This window comes from Danio rerio, chromosome 6, assembly GCF_049306965.1.
Source record: "Danio rerio strain Tuebingen ecotype United States chromosome 6, GRCz12tu, whole genome shotgun sequence".
Classification (NCBI taxonomy): domain Eukaryota; kingdom Metazoa; phylum Chordata; class Actinopteri; order Cypriniformes; family Danionidae; genus Danio; species Danio rerio.
This window is the reverse complement of record NC_133181.1, coordinates 61145976-61168459: the sequence shown is the minus strand read 5'-3', so window position 1 is coordinate 61168459 and position 22484 is coordinate 61145976. Positions and strand designations below refer to the sequence as shown.

Genomic DNA, 22484 nt, shown 5'->3' with positions numbered 1-22484 from the left:
ATCTATGTTCTGATTGGCTCTTGAGGTTGTAAATTATCCTATGATTGGCTACTGAAAGACCATCTATGTTCTGATTGGCTCTTGAGGTTGTAAATTATCCTATGATTGGCTACTGAAAGACCATCTATGTTCTGATTGGCAGTTAAGGTGATGTGTTACCTTCTGATTGGCTCTTGCTCCTCGAGGCTGATGGAAAAGCTGCATAGTCCATGCATGTCGGCCAGACATACCTCTAATTAACATGGTGACAGACGGACAGGGATCTGTTGACAGACGCACACACTAATTAAAAACACAGTATGTAGTTTTCTCCACTAGAGGGTGTGTAATTACAACAAACTAAGGCCTATGTTGCTGATGGCGTGACTGATTGTGGAATCATGGGAGTTACAGGATGTATTCAACACTCATTATTGTGGTAGTATAGAGTAACAGCGCATTTCCACTGACACACTGGAAGTTCAGCTAGTTAACATGGTTGATTTCTCTGCCTTTGAGACAATGTAAGAACATCTGTCAACAAAATATACAACATCGTTCCACTGCTTTTGGATATTATAATGAAAACATCGTACATATTGCTCCTATAACAGGAAATAAGAGTAATGTAATGAAATGTGCGTCGTGTTCTCCTCACTCTGTTCGTTCCCCAGCGGCTGCTCCAGCATGGCGAGGATGACGGAGTTATCCAGGACGAAGTATCTGAAGTTGCTGTGAGAAGTGGAGGTGAGTCTGGAGTATTTGATGAGCGTGTCCTCGTTCAGCAGACTGCAGGGCGATGCGGGACCGCTGGGAGATGGGAACGCGCCCAAAACCTGCATTATACTGCAACACACAGACACACCAATCAAGACACATGCACAGAGCAGAGTTTCTGCAGGTTTCAAGTCAAATTTAAGACCCTTTAAGATTTTTTTAAGACCCTTTTAAAGGGTCACGAAACCCCTCTTGTCTCAGCAGGGGAAAAGGTGAAGAAAGTGGGTGTGTCCAGCTCTGTTTAGGCGGGAGTGTCGGGGGAGGGAAAGAGGGAAGGTTTTGCATTAAAATGGGCAAAACAACACACAGATGCAGGGGAGAAAGACAGTGACTGTGTTTACATAGACATCAGTGATAGAATCATTTGCCAAATTATTAATTTGTCGAATTTAACTTTTTTAGCACTTTCACTTTTATTCAGGAACACTTCATGCATGCCCCCCGTGACAAACGAGATATTGGATGCGAGGAACTGCTGGAAGAGTGTAGTTTTAATGGAGTATTTGATACCGCACAACAATATAGCCACAACAGCCACTCACTGAAGCTAAGCAGGGCTGAGCCTGGTCAGTACCTGGATGGGAGACCACATGGGAAAGCTAGGTTGCTGTTGGAAGTGGTGTTAGTGAGGCCAGCAGGGGGCGATCAACCTGTGGTCTATGTGAGTCCTAATGCCCCGGTAAAAGTGAAGGGGACACTACACTGTCAGTGGGCGCCGTCTTTCAGGTGAGACGTTAAACCGAGGTCCTGACTCTCTGTGGTCATTAAAAATCCCATGGCACTTCTTGTGAAAGAGCAGGGGTGTAACCCCGGTGTCCTGGCCAAAGTCCCTCAATCGGCCCTTACGATCATGGCCCCCCAATCATCCCCTTCCACCGAACTGGCTCCATCACTGTCTCTTCACTCCACCAATAGCTGGTGTGTGGTGAGCGCACTGGCGCCGTTGTCTTGTGGCTGCCGTCGCATCATCCAAGTGGATGCTGCACACTGGTGGTGGTGTAAAGAGACTCCCCTCATGATTGTGAAGCACTTTGGGTGTATGGCCATACACAATAAATGCGCTATATAAATACACATTACAATATGGGAGAAAAACAAAAAACCTCTGCATTTCCCACTAACTTGGATGCACTCGGTAGGTAGTGTCAGAAAGACGTGTGTGTATAGACTATCCTGTCACAAAATGCAGTGAAAATCCTACACGACGGTAATAGTTTGATTGCGGTGTACAGGTTTACACTCAGAGAGCAGCCTTTACAGCGGATCTTTCAGTCTATAAGATTGTAGTGATGTTAACGTACTGTAAACTTAGTAAAAGTTCAAATAATTTTAAGTAAGGCATGCCTTTAAACACTGAAAGAGTACTGCTGACGATACAAATTAAATTTGCCATCTGAATAAACAAACAAAGACAACTGCTCACTTAGCAAATCTGCAGAGACAGGACAATCAACACCAACTGGAGCCGCGTCTTTATTAAAAGGAGACGAGCAGCAAATTAGGATTTCACCATTTCCAGATGCGAAAAGCTTTTGGGTAAAGCCTGTTCCTTACATACATGTTTCTGTCGCGTGCACTTTAATCCACACGTGAGTCCAGCTGCGCTCTCATAGCGGGAAAATGAAAACAAAACCTTCACTGCAGCACATTATAAAAGCAACACTGACGACCCATTTCTCCAAATTCCTGTTCTTCCACTTGTTTTGGCAACACAACGTGGCGTCTCTCTGCCGTCTGAACACTGTAACAGGTAAAACAGTCTTCGAAGTCATCATGCATATTAATGAAGTTGCATCGCATATACAATAGAGCGAGCTAATTAGCTTGAACCAAGTCTTACTCATGAATGAATGCCGCACACTCAGAGACGATGCACTCCCAGGTACAGACATCCAGTTTACACACTGGAATACATGCAAGGATCTAATCGGCGTGACGCAGCTTTAAAAATTAGTTCCAAACTGAAAGAACAAATATGCTTGAAATAACGCAAAAACAACCAATTTTCACTTGTTAGTGAGATATACGTGTCGTAATAGTGTTTATAGCAGGATGAGACACATATTTGACCCGTCAACATCTAAACACATGTGTTTTGGTGTTTCATGACCCTTTCAAGAGTTCACACTTAGCTGATGATTGGTAATAAGCTAGTTTGGCATGCTGTCCCGGGAGAGAGCCCCGAGCTCATGAGAGCCTCGAGCCCGGGGCTCCCTCCCGTTGCAGGGCGAGAGGGGAGTTTGAGCTCGGGTAGATCTCGAGAACCCCCCCCTTACTGCTGCGTGAGGGTTGCTAAGGTGATGCGTTGCTGATAGAATTAAATCAAATTTGGTGCTAATTTTGATTAGTCAATTTAATTAAGTGTCATGTTTTTGGGAGTGTGGGAGGAAACCGGAGGACCCGGGGAAAACCCACGCAAGCACGGGGAGAACATGAACTCCGCACGAAAATGCTGACCGTTTGGGTAGATGCCCGAAGCGGAGGCATTTTGCTGTGAGGCTGCAGTGCTAGCCACTGGGCCGCCGTGCTGCCCTGTAGACAAAGGAGGAGGCGAAGGGGTGGAAGGGGGGATTCTTCAAGACGAAGATGACTAAAGGTAAGGTGTTTGGTTATTAGGAGTAGTCTGATTGGTGGTTCGTACATTAGCTTGACTCGGGGCCAGCCGTGTCAATCATAAGCACGTGATCCTCTCGAAATCAGTTTATGAATAAACTTCACTTAAGCTCATTATGAGGGAAATTTTAGACTTCTACAGGTCTAAACACTAATCCCTTTTACTTCTATAAATAATTGTTGCATTAACGGAAGATCATGTAAAGAGATGTGTTGCTTTGGTAGCTTTTTTCTCGATTAGGGAATTTAATTAGGAGAATTTGCTGTAAAAATGTCTAACAGCTATTGTGAATCGTATCTCTTTGCAATGAAAAACTTCAATGTTAAATAAAAAAGGTTTTGAAATGGATTATTAGTGGTTGACTATAAATTACTATAGTAAATGATTTCTATAGTAAAGGCATTCAGAGCTGGTTTATAAAAGACTTTACCATGATAGCGTGGCCTCTGCGGCATCTTTGACCCTCATAGATGCAGGGTTGTGCTCTTTGTCTCCTTTATACTTCACTTCCTGTTCGCCTGTTTTGGACTTGCTGCCGGAGATGCCGAGCTCCACGATCTCCAACACTTCAATCAGACAATCCTTAAAGACACAATACAAATGTGTTTTAAACAAGACTGGCATCATTAAATGAGATTACATATTGGATAGACTTACAGTTGACAAAAACACACAAGAAATATATATATATATATATATATATATATATATATATATATATATATATACATATACATACATACATACATACATACATACATATATATATATACATACATACATACATACATACATATACATACATATATATATATATATATATATATATATATATATATATATATATATATATATATATATTTACACAGACTATATATAATTTTGGGGCAAAATGGTGGCTCAGTGGTTAGCACTGTCGCCTCACAGCAAGAAGGTTACTGGTTCGAGTCCTGGCTGGGTCAGTTGGCGTTTCTGTGTGGAGTTTGCATGTTCTCCCTGTGTTGGTGTGGGTTTCCTCCGGGTGCTCCGGTTTCCAACACAGTTCAAACACATGCGATATAGAGGAACTTAATTGGCCGTGTGTGTGTGTGTGAATGGGAGTGTGTATGGATGCTTCCCAGAACTGGGTTGCAGCTGGAAGGGTAAAACATATGCCGGAATAGTTGGCGGTTCATTCCGCTGTGGTGACCCCTGATAAATTAGGGACTAAGCCGAAGGAAAATGAATGAATGAATATAGAATTTTTCATCTTTAATTACTTTTGATCCTGACATTGACACATCAGCTAGAAAGATGTTTAAACTTTTTAATATTTAAAATTCTTTAATAAATTATTATTTCAAGTACTGCTGTAAAAACAAACAACCCCCCAGTAAAAATCTACTTTAAATAGTCAAGTAATTTTTTTCGACATGTGCATTTATTTTTGCTATGACTTTGCATTTATTTTTGCTATAATAAACTGCAACGAAAAGGTTCACAGCTACTTTTATACAAGAAATTAACAATTTTTCCCAACCAAGACTTTAAATTGATCAAAAATGACAGTAAATAGTCCCTAAAATGGAAAAACAGTTGTTTTTTTACCCAGACATTAACAAAAACATATTTTAGAGCAGTAATCATATATATATATATATATATATATATATAAATAATTTTTTTTTTAAACTTTCAGAATCTTATACCAGCCCATGTCTGTTCACAAATGAACACTGTTTTCTTTATTGTGTGGTTGTAAGTTGTAGTTTAAGAGATTAGACAGAGACGTACCTTCTCATTGAGCATGTCGGGGTGTTCAGTAAGCCACACACACAGACAGTGGAAAGCAGCGACGATCATGGAGTGCAGATCTCTGGAATGAAGCGGAGCTGGACGACTGCATTGATACACAATATAACTGCAGACCGAGCTGACGGCACGCTTGCGGTCAGACGACTCCACGCTCACCTTCACCTGAACAAATAAAACCAACAAACACAATCTCTTGCTATTAAAACCAGATCTTCTGCTTGCCAAGGATTTATGTGCTTATTTGATCAAAAATACAGTAATATTGTTAAATACTAGAGAAGCATCAAACATTTAAAAAAAAACCTAAACATTCTGGATGCACATGGATTAAAGCTGAAAATACTATAAAATATTTAATTACTTTTTTATTTTTATTTTAACTTCATCAAATATTAAAAACTCAAGCCAATAAATAACAAAAAATGTATTGTTATTTTAATGTCACATAGGAGAGGAAATCAATAAATTAATAAATCTAAAAAGTAATTAAGGGAAAAATTAAATAATAAAATAGTATGTTAATATTAAAATAAAATAATAATGTAATTAAATAATAAAGAGAAAGGAATGACAGGGGTCAAAACAATTGGCAAATTTAAAATAGATCAATACATTTAAAAAGCGGGATTTAATATAAATATAAAAAATAAGCAAAATAATCTGCCAATGGGGAAAGCAAAATGATCTTACATCAAAAAAAACAAGATTATTTTGCTGACCCCATTGGCAGATTATTTTGCTTATTTTAAGGTAAAACTCACTTAATATTTCTCAAAACGAGACAATGTGTTTTGCTTGTCTAGAAAATTCTTCTTGATTTAGCAATTTTTAGATATTTAGACTAGAAACAAGACAAAAAATCTAAGCAAGAGAAGCATTTTTTGCAGTGCAGTGTTAAATTACAGAAATTTACTGTAAAATAACAAATGTTAAATTACAGAAATTTTCTTTAATTAAAATTTCTGATCAATTTCTGTAATTTAATTTTTTCTACAGTGTACAGTTGAATGCAAAAGTATTCACCCTCCTGTGAAATTTAGATTCTTTAAAAAAATAATTTCCAAGTGATTTGTTTAGACAATGGTTTTAATAACTAATTTCTGTTGTCTTCGCCATGATGACGACTTAATATTGTATTAGTTTATATATTGTGTATATGTACGTATATACAGTGTATATGTGTTTACATGCAATTATGTGTATGTTACAGTTGAAGTCAGAATTATTAGCCCCCCTTTGTATTTTTTCCTTTTTAAATATTTCCCAAATGATGTTTAACAGAGCAAGGACATTTTCACAGTATGTCTGATAATATTATTTCTTCTAGAGAAAGCCTTGTTTGTTTTATTTCGGCTAGAATAAAAGCAGTTTAAACATTTTTTTAAAGCCGTTTTAAGGTCAATATTATTAGCCCCCTTAAGAAATGATTATTTTGGATTGTCTACAATGTTACCTGTTACACAATGACTTGCGTAATTACCCTAACTTTACCCTAATTAACCTAATTAACCCTTTAAATGTCACTTTAAGCTGAATACTAGTGTCTTGAAGAATATCTAGTCTAATATTATGTGCTGTCATCATGGCAAAGAGAAAAATTTCAGGGGGTCTAAAAACTCTAACTTCAACTCTATGCATTTGTAAGTGTGTGTCTGCATATATGTTTATGGGTGTGTGTGTATGTACATTTGTGCATTTAAATGTGTGTGCATATGTATGTATATGTGTGTGTAAGTGTATATGTATGTATATATTTGTATATACTGTATGTGTGTGTGTACTGTAAGTGTGTATTTGGGTGAGTGGGTATAAGTGTATGTGTGCATGCATGTATGTATATATGTGTGTGTGTACCTTGGCGAGTCCCGCGAGCAGCTCGAGCGCCGCCAGAGAGATGCTCATGTCGAGTCTCCACTGAGAGTTGAGTCTCTGGGTGAGCAGGTGAATGCTGCGGATCAACAGCCCGGCCGCAGTGTCTGTGTGGAGAGCTGGGATATAACACACAGCACGCCATACACAGCGGGTTAGTAACACACACACAGACGCAAGCCAGGCACAGAGACATGTGATGATCCACCATACACATGAACACAGACACTGAGATCATAACAGCAGGCCGCGTTAGGCTTCATCTGACGGCATGCTTTTAAAATAAACAACAAGCATTTCATATGGAGCCTTTTCACATTTGTGTGTTTCCCAGCAGCACATGAGCACATAGTTGGTAAACTTAGCGCAGTAAATGGGAAAGTACAGCAAATCATTTATTTACAATCCTATTTGCTGAAATAATGACCAATAAACTCCATAATGGTGTTATCAAGACTTTCAGAAGGAGGAAAACAATAGTGTGAGACTGATAACTGCAGAAAGAAGAGAGAATAATGTCAGATTTACTGTCCTGCTCTCATAAACGCTGCATTACAAACACCTCACACAGGGGCTAGTTAGTTTATTGTAATTTGAATGTAATGCATACACAAATGAATACATATAAATGTTTATACGTAAAAAAAATCCAAATAAATTCAAGGATTAAAGATATAACCTCATCATAACAGTCTCGTGAAAAGGGTCCATATAGAAGAGCACTGGTTAAACACATTTAAACATGATGCACAGATCGACAGCTTCGAAATATCGATTTCATGCAACTTCTACAAACATGCAGAGATGCATTATGTCACAAGACTGGGATGCACTTTAATAATGCTTTAATATTAGACTAGACTAAATCAAAAATGTGGGATTTATTTAATTTTTTATGGCAGCTATATGTCAAATTTAACACCACGTACACCATCGCAAACGGGCTTGCGCTGAGTAAACTAATATCAATACTCATGAAAAGACTGGTATGGCTATTAACATGACGTATGCATATAATAAGGTACAGTATATGTCAAAAGCATCAGTGCAATATCAGACAGCACCCGTGAGAACAGCACAGTTATATCAGACTCATTCATGTCCAGCAGTGTGTGCAGGGCCGGTGAGCGCTCCGTGTATCTTTTGGTCACTCAGTTATGTTATCAAAATCTATTTTCTTGTGATTTTTTTGAGACATATTTTCCTCACGCATGCATATATATATTTTTTTGTTAGTTAGTTTGATTAATGTTGATTTCAAATGCAATAAATATGTTTGTATAACACTTGTAGTAACGGTGCTTATGATTGGTGGGTGAGACTAAGTTTTGGCTGATGCGCCTAAATTTTAAAGTTAGGAGCACCGGTGCTACCAAGCAAAAATGTTAATTTCGAGCCCTGTACTTTTGTAATTTTTATTTAGACATTTTAACTATTATTAGTTTTACTATTAATGTTATTACATTACGTTTAATATTACTATGATTATTCATAGAATTATTTTAGAATAATTCATTTTTTAATTTGTCTAATCAAAATAAATGTAAAATTATTTAGTTTTAGTTTTATTTAAACAAATTTTTATAGTTTTATAGAACTATTTCTTGAATAATTAGTTATTTCAGTTGTATAATAATCCTAACAATTATTTGTGCAAATTAAATTTTGGTGTAAATGATGGCCCTGTGGTACTATCTGCTTTCAGTGAATGGAAAAGAGCAGCGTAAATGTTCTGATTAGGGTTGTAACGGTATGAATTTTTTACGGTATGATAATCGTCTAAAACAATACCACGGTTTGACGGTTTTGCGGTATACGGTATGTTACAAATGTTACAAAATAATAGAACAGTGAAGCAAATTTGACTTTTTCCAAATAATATATTTTCAGTTACTATAAACAACACCACTTACAATGAACAAATAAAAAAATAAGAAAATAATAAATAATGTGTCAAAGTCCAAATAAAGTCCAAATAAACATGGTGCAAATCCTCAGTAAAAAAATAGATATAAATATTTACTATACTATAAATAGTTACATAACGAAACTAGATTCAATATGGAACATCCTTAGGTTTTATGTGCCAGCATGGATATGGTTGTCTGTGGATATGGATTTGGATATGGTTGTCTGCAATGCAGACAAACAGCTGCATCTTCATTTGCGTCTTTTGAAAACAGCAAGAGCAGCAGTTCGTCTTTGCTGTGTCACTGTTTTGTCATGTTTCTGTGCTGCTGTGCATGCAAAAGTACTTAGTATGAGAATTATTTCATGCAAAACTTTTTTTTGCGTTTTATTTAGCCGTGCATAAATGTATGCCTATCTCTCATTCCGTGTTGTTCAAAAAGCTCATTGTTGGTCCACAAACAAAAGCGAAACCTATGCTTATTGGTTGTGATATAGCGAGTTTGAACCAATCTGGGCATGGAGGAGGGACAATGCATCAATGCATCATGTCTGGTTTGTCCGGAGACACAGTGACGAGCATTTCTTTGTCAAATCAGCGTTGTCAAATGTTGATGACGTAACCGCACTGATTCACAGCCTCTGAAAGTCCGCGAATGTTATGTGATACAGCACTGGAAAGCTGAGATTCTCTTCTTTATGCCAATCTTTGAATTGTATGAATCGGATCAGCGGATTAAAAGTTATTAAACAATTAAGAGCAATACTTATTTTTAGCTGTCTCGGTCTTTAAGGGTTAAAACCGTTGATATGCAATTGTTCATGGTATGATAATCGTGCACGTTCAAATCATGGTAGACAGTCATACCGGTATATTGTTACAACCCTAGTTCTGATACTGTAAATATACAAATAAAATAAAAGCCATATTTAAATAAACCACCGCACACTCTGTATGAGAGCATAACGTCAAATAAACAGGATCATTTGGAGTCATTTTGGCATCTCTGCTAATGAATCTTGTCATTACTACAATAATTAACCGGCTCAGATCTCTGACAAGCTTTTCAAATCATTTTCCTAAGCATTTAGATTTATGCATTAGCAGATGCTTTCATACAAAGCCACTTATTAAAGCGGAGTTAAACAGAGAAATGCTTTAATGCAGATAAAACGCACGAGTGTCTGATGTCCCTCTGTGCTTACCGTAGTCTCTCAGCAGGGCCTGTGCCGGGCGTTCGCTGTCTGGAGTGGTGGCTTCTGAACTGCCTGCGCTAGCATTGCTGATGCCACTGTTATTACGACTGTGACTCTTAGCCAGAGAATGGCTGCCATCCACACTGCCCTGCACACACAACACACACACACACACACACACACACACACTGCAGCATTAGCTGTGCTTCCATCCAATGCAAATAAGACAAAGCCAAGGCACAAACTGAAATATCGAATAAAACAGTAGTGAATAAAGCTGGAGCGGCAGGGTGGCTCAGCGGTCAGCACCATGGCCTCACAGCAAGGTTGCTGGTTCGAGTCCTGGCTGGGTCAGTTGGCATTTCTGTGTGGAGTTTGCATGTTCTCCCCTTGTAAGCATGGGTTTCCTACGGGTGCTCCGGTCCAAACACATGCGCTATAGGGGAATTGATTAAGCTAAATTGCCCAGAGTGTATTAGTGTGTGTGTGTGTGTGTGTGAATGGTTGTTTCCCAGTAATGGGATGCATCCGCTGCAGAAAACATATGCTGGAATAGTTGGCGAAGGAAATCCACGCCAACAGGGGGAGAACATGAAAACTCCACACAGAAATGCCTAGCCGGGACTTGAACCAGCAACATTCTTGCAGTGATGCATCAGTGCTAACCACTGCACCACCGGGTTGCCTAAAAGTAATACAAGTAGTTTATCCGGTAGCACTTTATAATAACTACACACTATAAATCATTTATTAAGCATTAGCAAATAGTGAACTCATTATCTGTTAAAGGGCCATGAAACCCCCTCGTTTCAGCAGGGTGTTTTCACACCTCTACTTTGGAAAAAGTCAGAAAAGTGGGCGTGTCCAGCTCTGTTTAGGGGGGAGTGTCGGAGGAAGAACAGAGGCTTGGTGTGGGAGTGTCTATTTGGGCACGCGCTGACTTTCAGAGTCAAAACACACACACACACACACACAGGGGAGAAAGTGACTGTGTTTACATGGACATCTGTAGTCGAATTATTTGGCAAATTATTAAATGGTGGACTTTAACTGCAGTTTGGCTCTTTCATTCAGGGAATTCATTCATGTCCCTCCCGACAAACGAGATATTTGATTCGAGGATCTGCCCTAAGCGTGTATTTTTCATGCAATGTTTGATACCGCACGGCGAATGAGAGAAAAAAAACTCAGCATTTCCTGGAAACTTAGATGCACACGGCAGGTAGCGTCAGAAAGCCGCGTGTGTTATTCCGGTTACAAAATCCAACACGAGGTTATAGTTTGGTTGTAACTGTTAGTGCTAACATGTTTACACTCGGTGCAATAGTTTGTTTGATATGAATAAAATACGAACTGAATAAACAAAGAGCACTGCTCGCTCACTTACCAAATCTGTAGAGACAGGACAATCACCAGCAACTAGAGCCGCGTCTTTATTAAGAGGAGACTACAAGCGAATCCAGATCTCAGCGTTTGCAGATGAGAACAGCTCTCAGGTAAACAATGTTCCTCCTTAGACACGTAAGTTATTGTTGTCGAGCGTCGCGTACACTGTTAATCCACACGTGAGTCTGAGCTCTCACAGAGAGAAAATGAAAACAAAACTGAACTGCAGCAAACTATAAAAGCAACACTTCACGCTTGTTTTGCCAACACAACGTGGCGTCTCTGCCGTCTACACTCTGACAGTAATGAATATTAATGAAGTTGCACAATAGAGCGCGCTGATTGGTTTGAACCAAGCCTTACTCATGCATTAATGCAGCACACTGTTAGACGTAATAAGACTCACTCTGGCACAGACGCTGGAATACACGCTATTATGTCATGACCGTGACGCAGCTTCAAATATTCGTTTCAAACCGGAAGTACGAATTTGCTTGAAATAACGCAAAAAAATATAGGTGTCCTAATAGTGTTTTTAGCAGTGTGGGACACATATACGACTGTCAACAGCTCAACACATGTGTTTTGGTGTTTCGTGACCTTTTAAGCATTAACTCTGCAATCCAGTTGTATTTAAGAGTAGTTGAGGGTGTTTAGGATCATTCAAAATGAGTTAGTAAATGATTAATAAACTATTGAAATCAACATTTGTATATTTTATTATTCAGGCATATACTAATAGTTAACTAATATGTTAGTAAATGCCTAATTAACTCAACTTCATGCAGTTTTGTGACCTAATCTAAAGTGAGGACTATTCATGCTTTATAAATCCCTTATAAATGACAAATAAAGGCTCAGAATTAAATGAAGAATAATCTTTGCAATCACATCTAAAAAGTAAAATTACTGTAAAGTTTAAACATTGCTGAATAACCTGAGTGTCAAAATACGACATCCAACTGGATAAAACAACAATATAATAATTTAACAATATAATAAGATGCAATGTTTAAACTCTAAATTGATTTTATTTTAGATCAGGTTGCAAAGATTTATTTTTCATTTGAAGTACAGTTTCATTTGTGTATCTTTAAACTAATAGGTATGAATAATGTCATTTTTCCTGTTTAGAATTTAACTGAGCCTTTATTTGTCATTTATAAGGGATTTATAAAGCATGAATAGTCCTCACTTTAGATTAGGTCACAAAACTAGATGAAGTTGAGTTAATAAAGCATTTATTAACATACATAGTAACCATTAATATATGCCTGAATAATAAGACATATAAACGTTGATTTTAATAGTTTATTAATCATTTACTAACTCATTCTGAATGATCCTAAAAACCCTCAACTACTCTTAAACACAAATGGTTTGTAAATAATGCGATACTTAATGTAGTAATGAAAAATAAATTGTTAACTAAGTATGAAAGTACAATTATTAAACACATTTTAAATATGATTGTAAGTCAAGAATACAGCATTTGTAGCTGCAGTTATAAACTGCTTACTAACGCTTATTAATGTAGAGTTAATGCTTAACAGATAATGAATTCACTATTTGCTAATGCTTAATAAATGGTTCATAATGTGCAGTTATTATAAAGTGTTACCGTTTATCCTACTCATCTTAGCATTTCCATATCCCAAATTGTGCATAAACATAGGTGGATGGAAACGTGGCTAATGATCTGTCTTTATCATGTACCATCCTGCCGACACTTCAAATGTAGGTCAGGTTCTCTGTCTAAACTGATATTAGTTCATGTGGGACAGTAAAAGTCGTACCACTTCAGCCTGAGCACCAACAGACTCCAGCAGAGCAGAATCCTGCACGATATTCAGCATCGCCGCTGTGGGAAGAAACACACATGCAGTTATTATCCACAACTGCCAGAACTGAATGTGCATAACCATTGCTTTAATTTGTTGGTATAGTTGGTATTTAATTGGTATGTGGTTACATAATAATACAGCACACATAACAAAAAAAATATTAAAGATTATCATATGATTGTTATATAACTTACTGTAACGGTTGCCGTATATTGGTGGAATTTTTGCGTCCCGTTCCCTCTTTCTTTTTCTCTCTCCCTCTCTTTCTCTCTCCCCATCTCTACCTGTCATATCCTTTAGGTCCGCCTTCGCGGAATCTGATTAGTCAGGAGACCAGTCACTCATTATTGGGTGACGTGGCGCTGTCACATATAAGGACGCCAGGGAGAGCGGATGACAGCGCGCTTTTCCTTTGATCCCGTTTTTGTGTATTTTTGCCGACATGATTTTGGTATTCGTTAAATTTGCTTAACTTTCGTTTGTATAAAATTATTTAGTATATTTTCTGCCCATTTTTGAACGAGATTGTGATTTCTGTACATTTATATTCGATTGTTTGTTTGTTACTTTGGCACAACTCTTACCTGCTCAAACCTAACACAGATTATTGAGAGTTGACTTTGTCCTCAGAGTAAGGCGGGCAGGGAAGATGTCGTACGACTTCCATCTTACATACACGTAGTCAATCCATTGTTTAAAACACCAGGTAAGAAAGTGAATGCCGCTTATGTATTTGTTTTGTTTTTAGGTCAGAATAGGTAAGTTTACGGCGCTGAAGATTTTTCTTTTCTTTTTCTTTTCATGTTCTAGTGAGGTAAGGGTTTGGCTTATGAGTTAGAATTGTTTTGTTATATTTATTTCTTTGATTTGGCTTCACTGGCGTCCCCTTACTCTTGAGTTGACCTAATTTTGTTTGATACTTTGTTTAATTTGTTACTTTATTATTGTAAATATTTTTCTGAGTGTATATATATTTGGGCATTATTCTGATTTCACTTTTTTGTACATTAAATCACTTTTGTTGGCAGTTTTGTTGATTGTGTCTTTTGTTTTCACCCATCATCTTGTAAAGGTACCACACCTCTTAAATGTTATTACTTTTACCCTAGACTAACATCAAAGAGGTTGTAACACTTACTTTATCAGTAGGCTATTTATTATTTATTATTAGGATTTAGGCGAACACAGCAGCACGGCAATGTGAACAAACTCCTGATAAAAGACAACATAATTTCGTAAAACGTAGAAACTTTTTGAAGCTGTTTTGGGAATTTATACAATTTTTCCAACATATTTCTATTCTGTATTTTGGGGGCCCTTATTTCAATACAATGTCTGATTTGTAAGTATTTCCAAAAAATGATCTTGTCCTTCTAATTTAAACCTTTTTTTCAAATCATTATAAGATATCAGTTTAACATTGTTAAACAAATCATTTAAGGTACGTATCTAAAAATAATAATAATAATAATAATAATAATAATAATAATAATAATAATAATAATAATAATTTCTATTCCTTTACTATTTATTATTATTATTTAACTTATAAAATAGCAATATAGTTAACCTTGAACAATGGAGTTCTACAAAATATGGAGTTTATAAAGAATAATAGTTTTATAAATATAAATAATAATAACAGTTTGCTTAATATGTTTATAGATTTTCACTGACGAAGCATGTTTCAGAGCCTAAACTCTTTCTTTCATTGTATTTCCCTTGACAAACCAGTAAATGCACATATTGAATACCCAGTATCATCTGTGTATTGATCGGGTCTGTCTCTGTTTGCAGGGCGCCGATCAGAATATTGACCAATCGCAGCTTCAGGGAGAGGAAGGTGACCGCCTTGTCGTGGAGAGAGTTGTCATCATTGCTGAATTTCCCTTCCAACAGAACCTGGAGATTCAATTAGAAAAACACAGCCAATTCAGTTATGTGCTCAGAGAGAAATCAGGAAGATGAACGGATAACACCCCCACATCTGAAGCGTTTTACCCTGGGTTTCCATTTGAAAACCAAATATCAAACTCTGACTTATCTGACAAAAATTTTCATGATCCATCCACCTTATTTTTCTTCCTGTCTCATTTACTTTCATTCATTTTCATTCAAAACATCTTGTGCTCCTTTATATTTATAAACTGTATTTTTTTTATTTACATTAAAGCCTGGTTTATACTTCTGCATCAAGTAGCTGTGCATTTATACTTCTGCGCGCTGTCTCTGTTATTCTGCATTAACACTTCTGAAACATTCAGTGATTCAACAAGAAGAGGCATTACACACAAGAAGTGCTACTTATACATATTATTATTAAGTTTTATATTATACATATTGCATATTCTTATATCATTTTGCTTAAATATATTAAATTGTCAGTAAAAAAGGAATAAAATGACACAAAAAACACCATAGCAATGGACAAAACATGCTATCCCACTAGGGCTGGGCGATTTGGCAAAAAAAAAAAAAATCTAGGTTTTTTATAAAGTTTGACCAATTCACGATTTCGATTATTATTTTTTTTTTATTGTGTTACTAGTCTTCTCAAAACATTACAACAACATGACTGAAGTAACATTCTCTTTATAAGTAACTTGAAAACCCATCTGGTTAAGGAACATTGTATTTTTAATGGCCATGTCATACAATAATCGGTCAAGGTGTGAATAAATGTAAAACAAATTCACGAGTTAAATAGCGTTGCTGAAGATTTGAATAAGAAGTATTTGTGTAAATATTGCAGTTGCAGGAATACAGAGGCATTTTTTGCAAGTTTTGCTGAGCCTAGGAAAGATTGGCTGTCAGCTCGGCTTTGACTTTGTCTTCTGATTGAATGGCAGGTTGTATTGCTGCTGCCTTTTTCTTAAAAAGATACAGCGGAAGAAAAGGACTGAACATGGAAACTGTAAAGCCTAATTTAACCCAGTGTGTGAAGTTGTGGACTTATAGCAGGAGCAAATACAAGCACCAGATGTGTGTCTAATATAAAATAATATATTGAATCTATTTTTCTTTTTTCCCCTTTTAAATATCGATCATTTGACGCGCTTTGCTCCACTCTCTGTATTATGCTGCCTGATCTGTCTGGTTTTCAACTAGGTCCGCTAAATGACGTCATGGGGCCGGTACTTTCATTTTCACTGCTACAGTCCCTCACTTCTACTCGTATTCAAACCTAAAGATCGGCGTGGTTTTTCACATGGCAGGCTTTTACGTCCTTCATACATGTTGAGATCGAGTTTATCGACTTGATGAGGGAATGTCTTGACAATCCACACAGACGATGACTCCAACTAATGCAACAAGCGAAATCCTTCATGACTTCACGCTTTAACAGGCAGTCAAGCAGGTCGCACTTTACATGGCGCGCACATGACAGTTTAAACTATCACACACCAGAAGCGCACAGAAGCTGAAAAATGAACTGCGTGCGCGTCGCGTCGCCGAGAGGTGCTTCTGGTGTGCTTCCTGCTTCATACAGAGAGTGAACCAAAGCGCATTGGTGCCAATATAATGTATTAAATATATATTTAAAAAATAATTAAATTAAAAAAAAAAAAAATTTAAAAAATTGCGATTCTCGATTTAATATAGAATTAAATCGTCGTCAAAACGTAAATTTGAATTAATCGAAAAATCGCCCAGCCCTATATCCCACATGAAAAAATACTATAGTAATTTACAGTAAGTATGAGTGTTTTTGAGCAATAATATTGTAAAGCATCTTATACTCTGTATATAGTATTTACAACCCTTTATTAATGAATGCTCCAGCATACTGTAGTAATAACATTGGTGAACTGATAAACTGTGTTAAATACTATATTATACTTTACTATAGTAAACTGGTGGTTTGTAGTACAATATACCCTATAGTTGTAGAATACTGCAGTACTGGGTCATTTGTTTATAGTACTGTTGTTGTGTTTCCATACCACAACATATTAATTTAAGTACTTTACTATAGTATTTACTCTAAATGACTACAGTATTTATTTAATGTGGGAAAACAGTGCTATAAGAAAAAGGTATTAAATAAATATAAATATTTTGACAAATGAAAATGATTAGTGTTTAGCTTATAGTGGCATTTAAAGGCTTAACTAGGGTAATTAGGGTAAAGTTAGTGTAATTAGGCAAGTCATTGTATAACAGTGGTTTGTTCTGTAGACAATCCAAAACTAATATTGCTTAAGGGGGCTAATAATATTGAGCCTAAAATGGGATTAAAACAATTAAAAACTGCTTTTTTTCTCTCTTTCTAGCAGAAATAAAACAAATAAGACTTTCTCCAGAAGAACAAATAATATAGGAAATACTGTGAAAAATTCTTGAATCTGTTCAACATCATTTGGAAAACATTGGAAAAAGAGAATAAATTCATAGGTGGGTGAATAATTTTGACTTCAGCTTAATAATATGAATTAATGTAAAACGTGTAGTAACGGTGCTCATCATTTTTGGTGGGTGCGACTAAATTTTGTCAGGCATTTTTGAAGTTAGGACCACGGGTGCTACCAAGAAAAAAAGTTAATTTCGATCCCCGTTAGATCTTAATCGGTAGTGGAAATTTCGATTTTAAGAAAATGTTGAATGTAATCGAGCCCCGTTACATTATTCCTTCATAAGTCCATATCAGTCAGATAATTCCGGCTTTTAGATGCACTGAAATGGCAGGTGACAGTCAAATCAAGCAGATCTGTGCTGTCTGAGGAAAAGGTGGACACTCATCTTTCTGAAAATAAATACTTAAAAAATAAATTAAAATTCCATTATAAAACTAAATTGTTTTTTTTTTTTGTTTGTTTGTTTAACTACTACAATATTACATTGATTTATTTAAAGGAAGCTTTTTGGTTTAGAGTATAAAGAAGGATTTGTTTAATTTGCTGCTTAGCAGAAACTGTGGAAGTATAGCTTTATTACTGTTTAAAGTAAAAGAAAAAAGAAACAGGATCATACTTTTATAACGTCAGTTTTAATACATAAAAAAAATTTAAATCAGAGAAATCCTCTGTCTTTTTACATTTTTTTGCTGTATCAAAACATACCGAACCCTGACACCACTGTGTCGTATCGAACCAAACCGTGATTTTTGTGAACCGTTACACCCCTTATATTAGTGCTGTCAATCGATAAAAAAAATTTAACTAATTAATCGCACCTTTTAAAAAAATTAATCGCAATTAGCCGCATTTAAAATACTGAAACTTGTAATTTTGCCTATTTAAATGTAAAATTAATGTAAACGCAAGACAAAAACTATTTAAATTCAAAATATAATTGTTTATTAGAATTAAAATAAGAAATATAATTGTTTAATAGAATTTTTGTTTAACTTGTAACACAGATTTCTTCATGTAAACAACATACCCACAATAAACCATCAAGATCGTGGCTTGACAGCCATATTTATTACAGAAATTAAAACACAGGCATGTTAATGACATTTAAATTTCAAAACAATCAATGCCAATAAAGAAAACATTGATTTCCATGTTGGATTCTGAGTGGACTGCAAAAAAATGCCAAAATACAGGAATTGCAGATCTGGAAAATGGAAAATTATAATAGTAAACTATAGAATACAAACTGTTGCACTCATTGTAAAGTTTTATTGCTGTGAGTTAAGAACATTAGTTATAGCGTAGAAACAATTTAGCTTAATCCTCCTTTACATTCATCCAGTAGCTAAGACTAGGAGTATCACACAATGCGCTGCAGATGTTTTGGCCCCAACGGCCTTCCATACTGGAGCGACTCCCCTCAGATTCAACACGCATGATCACGTTCATCAAATCTGCTTAAACTAAGCGTCCTAAAGTATTACTGTATTTCACAAGGATTCTGACACAACAACGCGAAGCATACGCTTTCGATGCGTTTAATGAGGAAACAAGCTAAACTTGGAGGGCGCATGCTGAAAGGCAGAGTAATGCCCTGTCTTTGACAGCTCGCGACTTCACCAGAGACTTTCTGAGTACATTCACATAATTTTAATATGATTAAGATTATACTCTTATTAAAAGTCTACCGTGTAGCCTAAGCAGTGATTTTATTACCTTAAAGGAACACCGAGTCACGAAATGCGGAGGATTTTCTTTCTGTTCGCCATGCGGTATCAACTTACAACAGAAGTCGAAAGTTAAAAATGAAACACCCGAAATTGCATGAAACTCTGGATAACCTGTGATGCAACTAACTGTTTTATACTGGAACTTGCCTTCAAAAAGTGCTTCCTTGGTGTTATTTAATTTTCTTGCATGTTAAACACACGTCCACCACAACAGGAGGTAAAAAAAACCTGCATCTGCGTTAATTGCGTAAAAATTTTTTTACGCGTTAATTATTTAAAATTAATCGCATGCGTTAACGCACTAATTTTGACATCGCTAATATATATATATATATATATATATATATATATATATATATATATATATATATATATATATATATAAAATTCCCTGAATTCTGTTTACCTCTGATTTGACGTTGCCGAAGTGGTGAGGAAGCGGAAGCATGGACAGCAGGATGTGGATGGAGGCTCTTCTCAGCTCAGTAGGATTCACATAAGACTTAAACTTCGACAGCTCTCTGTCGGTGGAAAATAATCAGAAACATGCATTCACATTGAGCATGCAATAGGAGTGGACATCCCCTGGATATCAATGTAAGGAGGTAAATAAAACCATCAATAAAAAGAGTTGAGTCGTTGATGTGAAGAATCAACAAAAAGACACAGAGCTAAACAAGGAGTTTTTTTGTGTAATCCTAGCATGTGCAAGATTTCCTCAGGCATGGTTATCATCAGACACTCACCGGTCCGGCAGGATGGTCTCCAGTGCAGATATGAAGTAGGGAACCACTACATTGATTCCCTTGAGATCGGAGCAGAACAGAGCAGAAGAGTTCAGGATAATGCTGGCTAAGACCGGCCTGCAGATGAAGTCTGAAATCTGAAGACCCTGGATCAGCACCATGTAGAACCTGACAAAATCAAGGCCATTTCAGTAGTTGCAGGCAATTCTTGAATATCTTCAGTAAGGCTGCACGATATTCGACATTGAAATGTTCAGTTTATCTGCAATATATATATATATATATATATATATATATTTCTCAAAATAGCAACGCACCAGCAATGCGCCTCAACACGCCTCCCTTTTTAGACCAGAACACCTATGGCTATATATATATTAGGGGTGTCACGATTTCGATTTTTAATCGAAATCGATCGAAATTTATTCTTAATTTCGATTATTGAATCAAAAAATAGAATCGTCGATGCTGCCACGCCCCCATGTCACGTCAGCTTGGCTTGCCAAGCGGGAAAAAAAACGGCTTGTTGAAGTGCTTGTTAAACTGCAGACGCAGAAGACCCGTCGACAGAAACCCTCTCCTCATTCAATGAAGTCGCCGGTGTGGAAGCATTTTGGATTTTGTGTTGTCGACAAAAAAACACAGTTTTGCAAGCTCTGCTATGTACGTATTACGTACCGTTCATCCGATAGACAACACTGGCATCGCGATCCTCCGCCCGTCCCTGTTGTGAATCCGCTCGCGAAAAATGCCAATCACGTGACCACACAGACACAGACACACACACAGCCATGCGCTCGAGACAGCAGGTCCAGGCAGTCAGAGGACTGCTTCAATCTTTCACTCACTTGTACTTCGTCATTTTAGCGAACACCTCAGATACTGTTGGCTGGTTCCTGTTGGTTGTGCGTCTTTTTTACCGACGCCATTATAACGACACAGATCACTGCCTATTCACGAGTCCCGCAGAAAAAGTGATTGACAGGTGGTAATGATGTGTGTATCTTGCCTTTATTCATTTACTGTATGATTTGTTTATGGGTAAAACAAAGACCATGCAGGTCAGGTAGTTTAAACGGTAGGCTACAAATAATTAATTGGTCATTAATTAATTAATTAATTATTCATAATCGAAAATCGAATCGAATCGTGCCTTTAGAATCGAAAATGTAATCGAATCGAGGATTTGGAGGATCGTGACACCCTTAATATATATATATATATATATATATATATATATATATATATATATACATATATATATATATATATATATATATATATATATATATATATATATATATATATATATATATATATATATATATCAGCGCAATATATATATATATATATATATATATATATATATATATATATATATATATATATATATATATATATATATATATATATATATATATATATAACGATATGAATATAATTTCACAAGATGACTTATAACTCTTTTTTGGATAAATGCATCAATTTACATTGATTGGGATTATTTTTTAGAGGACTATCTACATAAAATACAAAACAATTGAACAGATACAAATGATTTGATGGCTAAAAGTATTGAGGTTCAGAAATGCAGTAATAATACATAAAATAACACTTTGGGCCCTATTATACACCTGGCGCAAGGTGTGATGTAATTAGGCTGGCTTGTGTAGCAAGCCAGACTACTGTTATCCTATTAAACTTATTATTATTTTTATTAATATTATTATTCTTCTTCTGAGACTAAAAATTAAACTCTATCTCCACCTAGACCTTTCAAGCTATGACCATCAAACTCGGGTCAGACCTCCGAACTATTCTGACTCGAGTTGCTATATCCTTTCCGACTGATCCGACTTTCGGTTTCCCGAAAAACGTCCCGGGACCGTCGGAAAAATCCCATAGACGTAACATTGGATCAAACTTTGTGACCTCATAACTCCGCATCAGAATGTCACACAGACTTCTAACTGGGCTCATTTAACTCAGACTATCAAACTGCCAATGACTGATCACCTTTAAACTTTCTGGCCACGCCCTAGCAACCACTTTTGGACCCTAGAAACCGTCCCATAGACTTCCATTGCAAAAGACTCTCATTGACTTTACATGGGATCAAACTTTGTGAGCTCATAACTCTGCATCAAACTGTCCTACAGACTAATGGCTGAGCTCATTTAACTCAGTCTAGCCAGCAGCCAATCACCGATGGCCTTTTAACTTTCTAGCCACACCCTAACAACCAGATACTGCACCCTAGCAACTGTCCCATAGACTGCAATTAA

General features: G+C 36.5%; 1 protein-coding gene across 9 annotated transcripts in view; it reads right to left on the bottom strand.

Annotated features, from left to right (window-relative positions):
- ralgapb (Ral GTPase activating protein non-catalytic subunit beta) overlaps nucleotides 1-22484 on the bottom strand; it is a 115776-nt gene that overhangs the window by 21854 nt on the left and 71438 nt on the right. For 6 of the 9 annotated variants that reach the window (XM_021477328.3, XM_009302762.5, XM_021477330.3 and 3 more), the window contains 10 exons: nucleotides 20200-20367; nucleotides 19860-19974; nucleotides 15123-15270; nucleotides 13321-13385; nucleotides 10148-10286; nucleotides 7019-7152; nucleotides 5144-5326; nucleotides 3801-3952; nucleotides 638-825; nucleotides 160-263 (listed from right to left, as the gene is read on the bottom strand). In XM_021477328.3, coding sequence (XP_021333003.1) covers nucleotides 160-263; nucleotides 638-825; nucleotides 3801-3952; nucleotides 5144-5326; nucleotides 7019-7152; nucleotides 10148-10286; nucleotides 13321-13385; nucleotides 15123-15270; nucleotides 19860-19974; nucleotides 20200-20367 — 1396 coding nt within the window. The remainder of the gene's footprint in view (nucleotides 1-159; nucleotides 264-637; nucleotides 826-3800; nucleotides 3953-5143; nucleotides 5327-7018; nucleotides 7153-10147; nucleotides 10287-13320; nucleotides 13386-15122; nucleotides 15271-19859; nucleotides 19975-20199; nucleotides 20368-22484) is intronic. The other 3 variants (XM_009302763.5, XM_073954780.1, XM_009302766.5) reach the window with 1 other exon arrangement.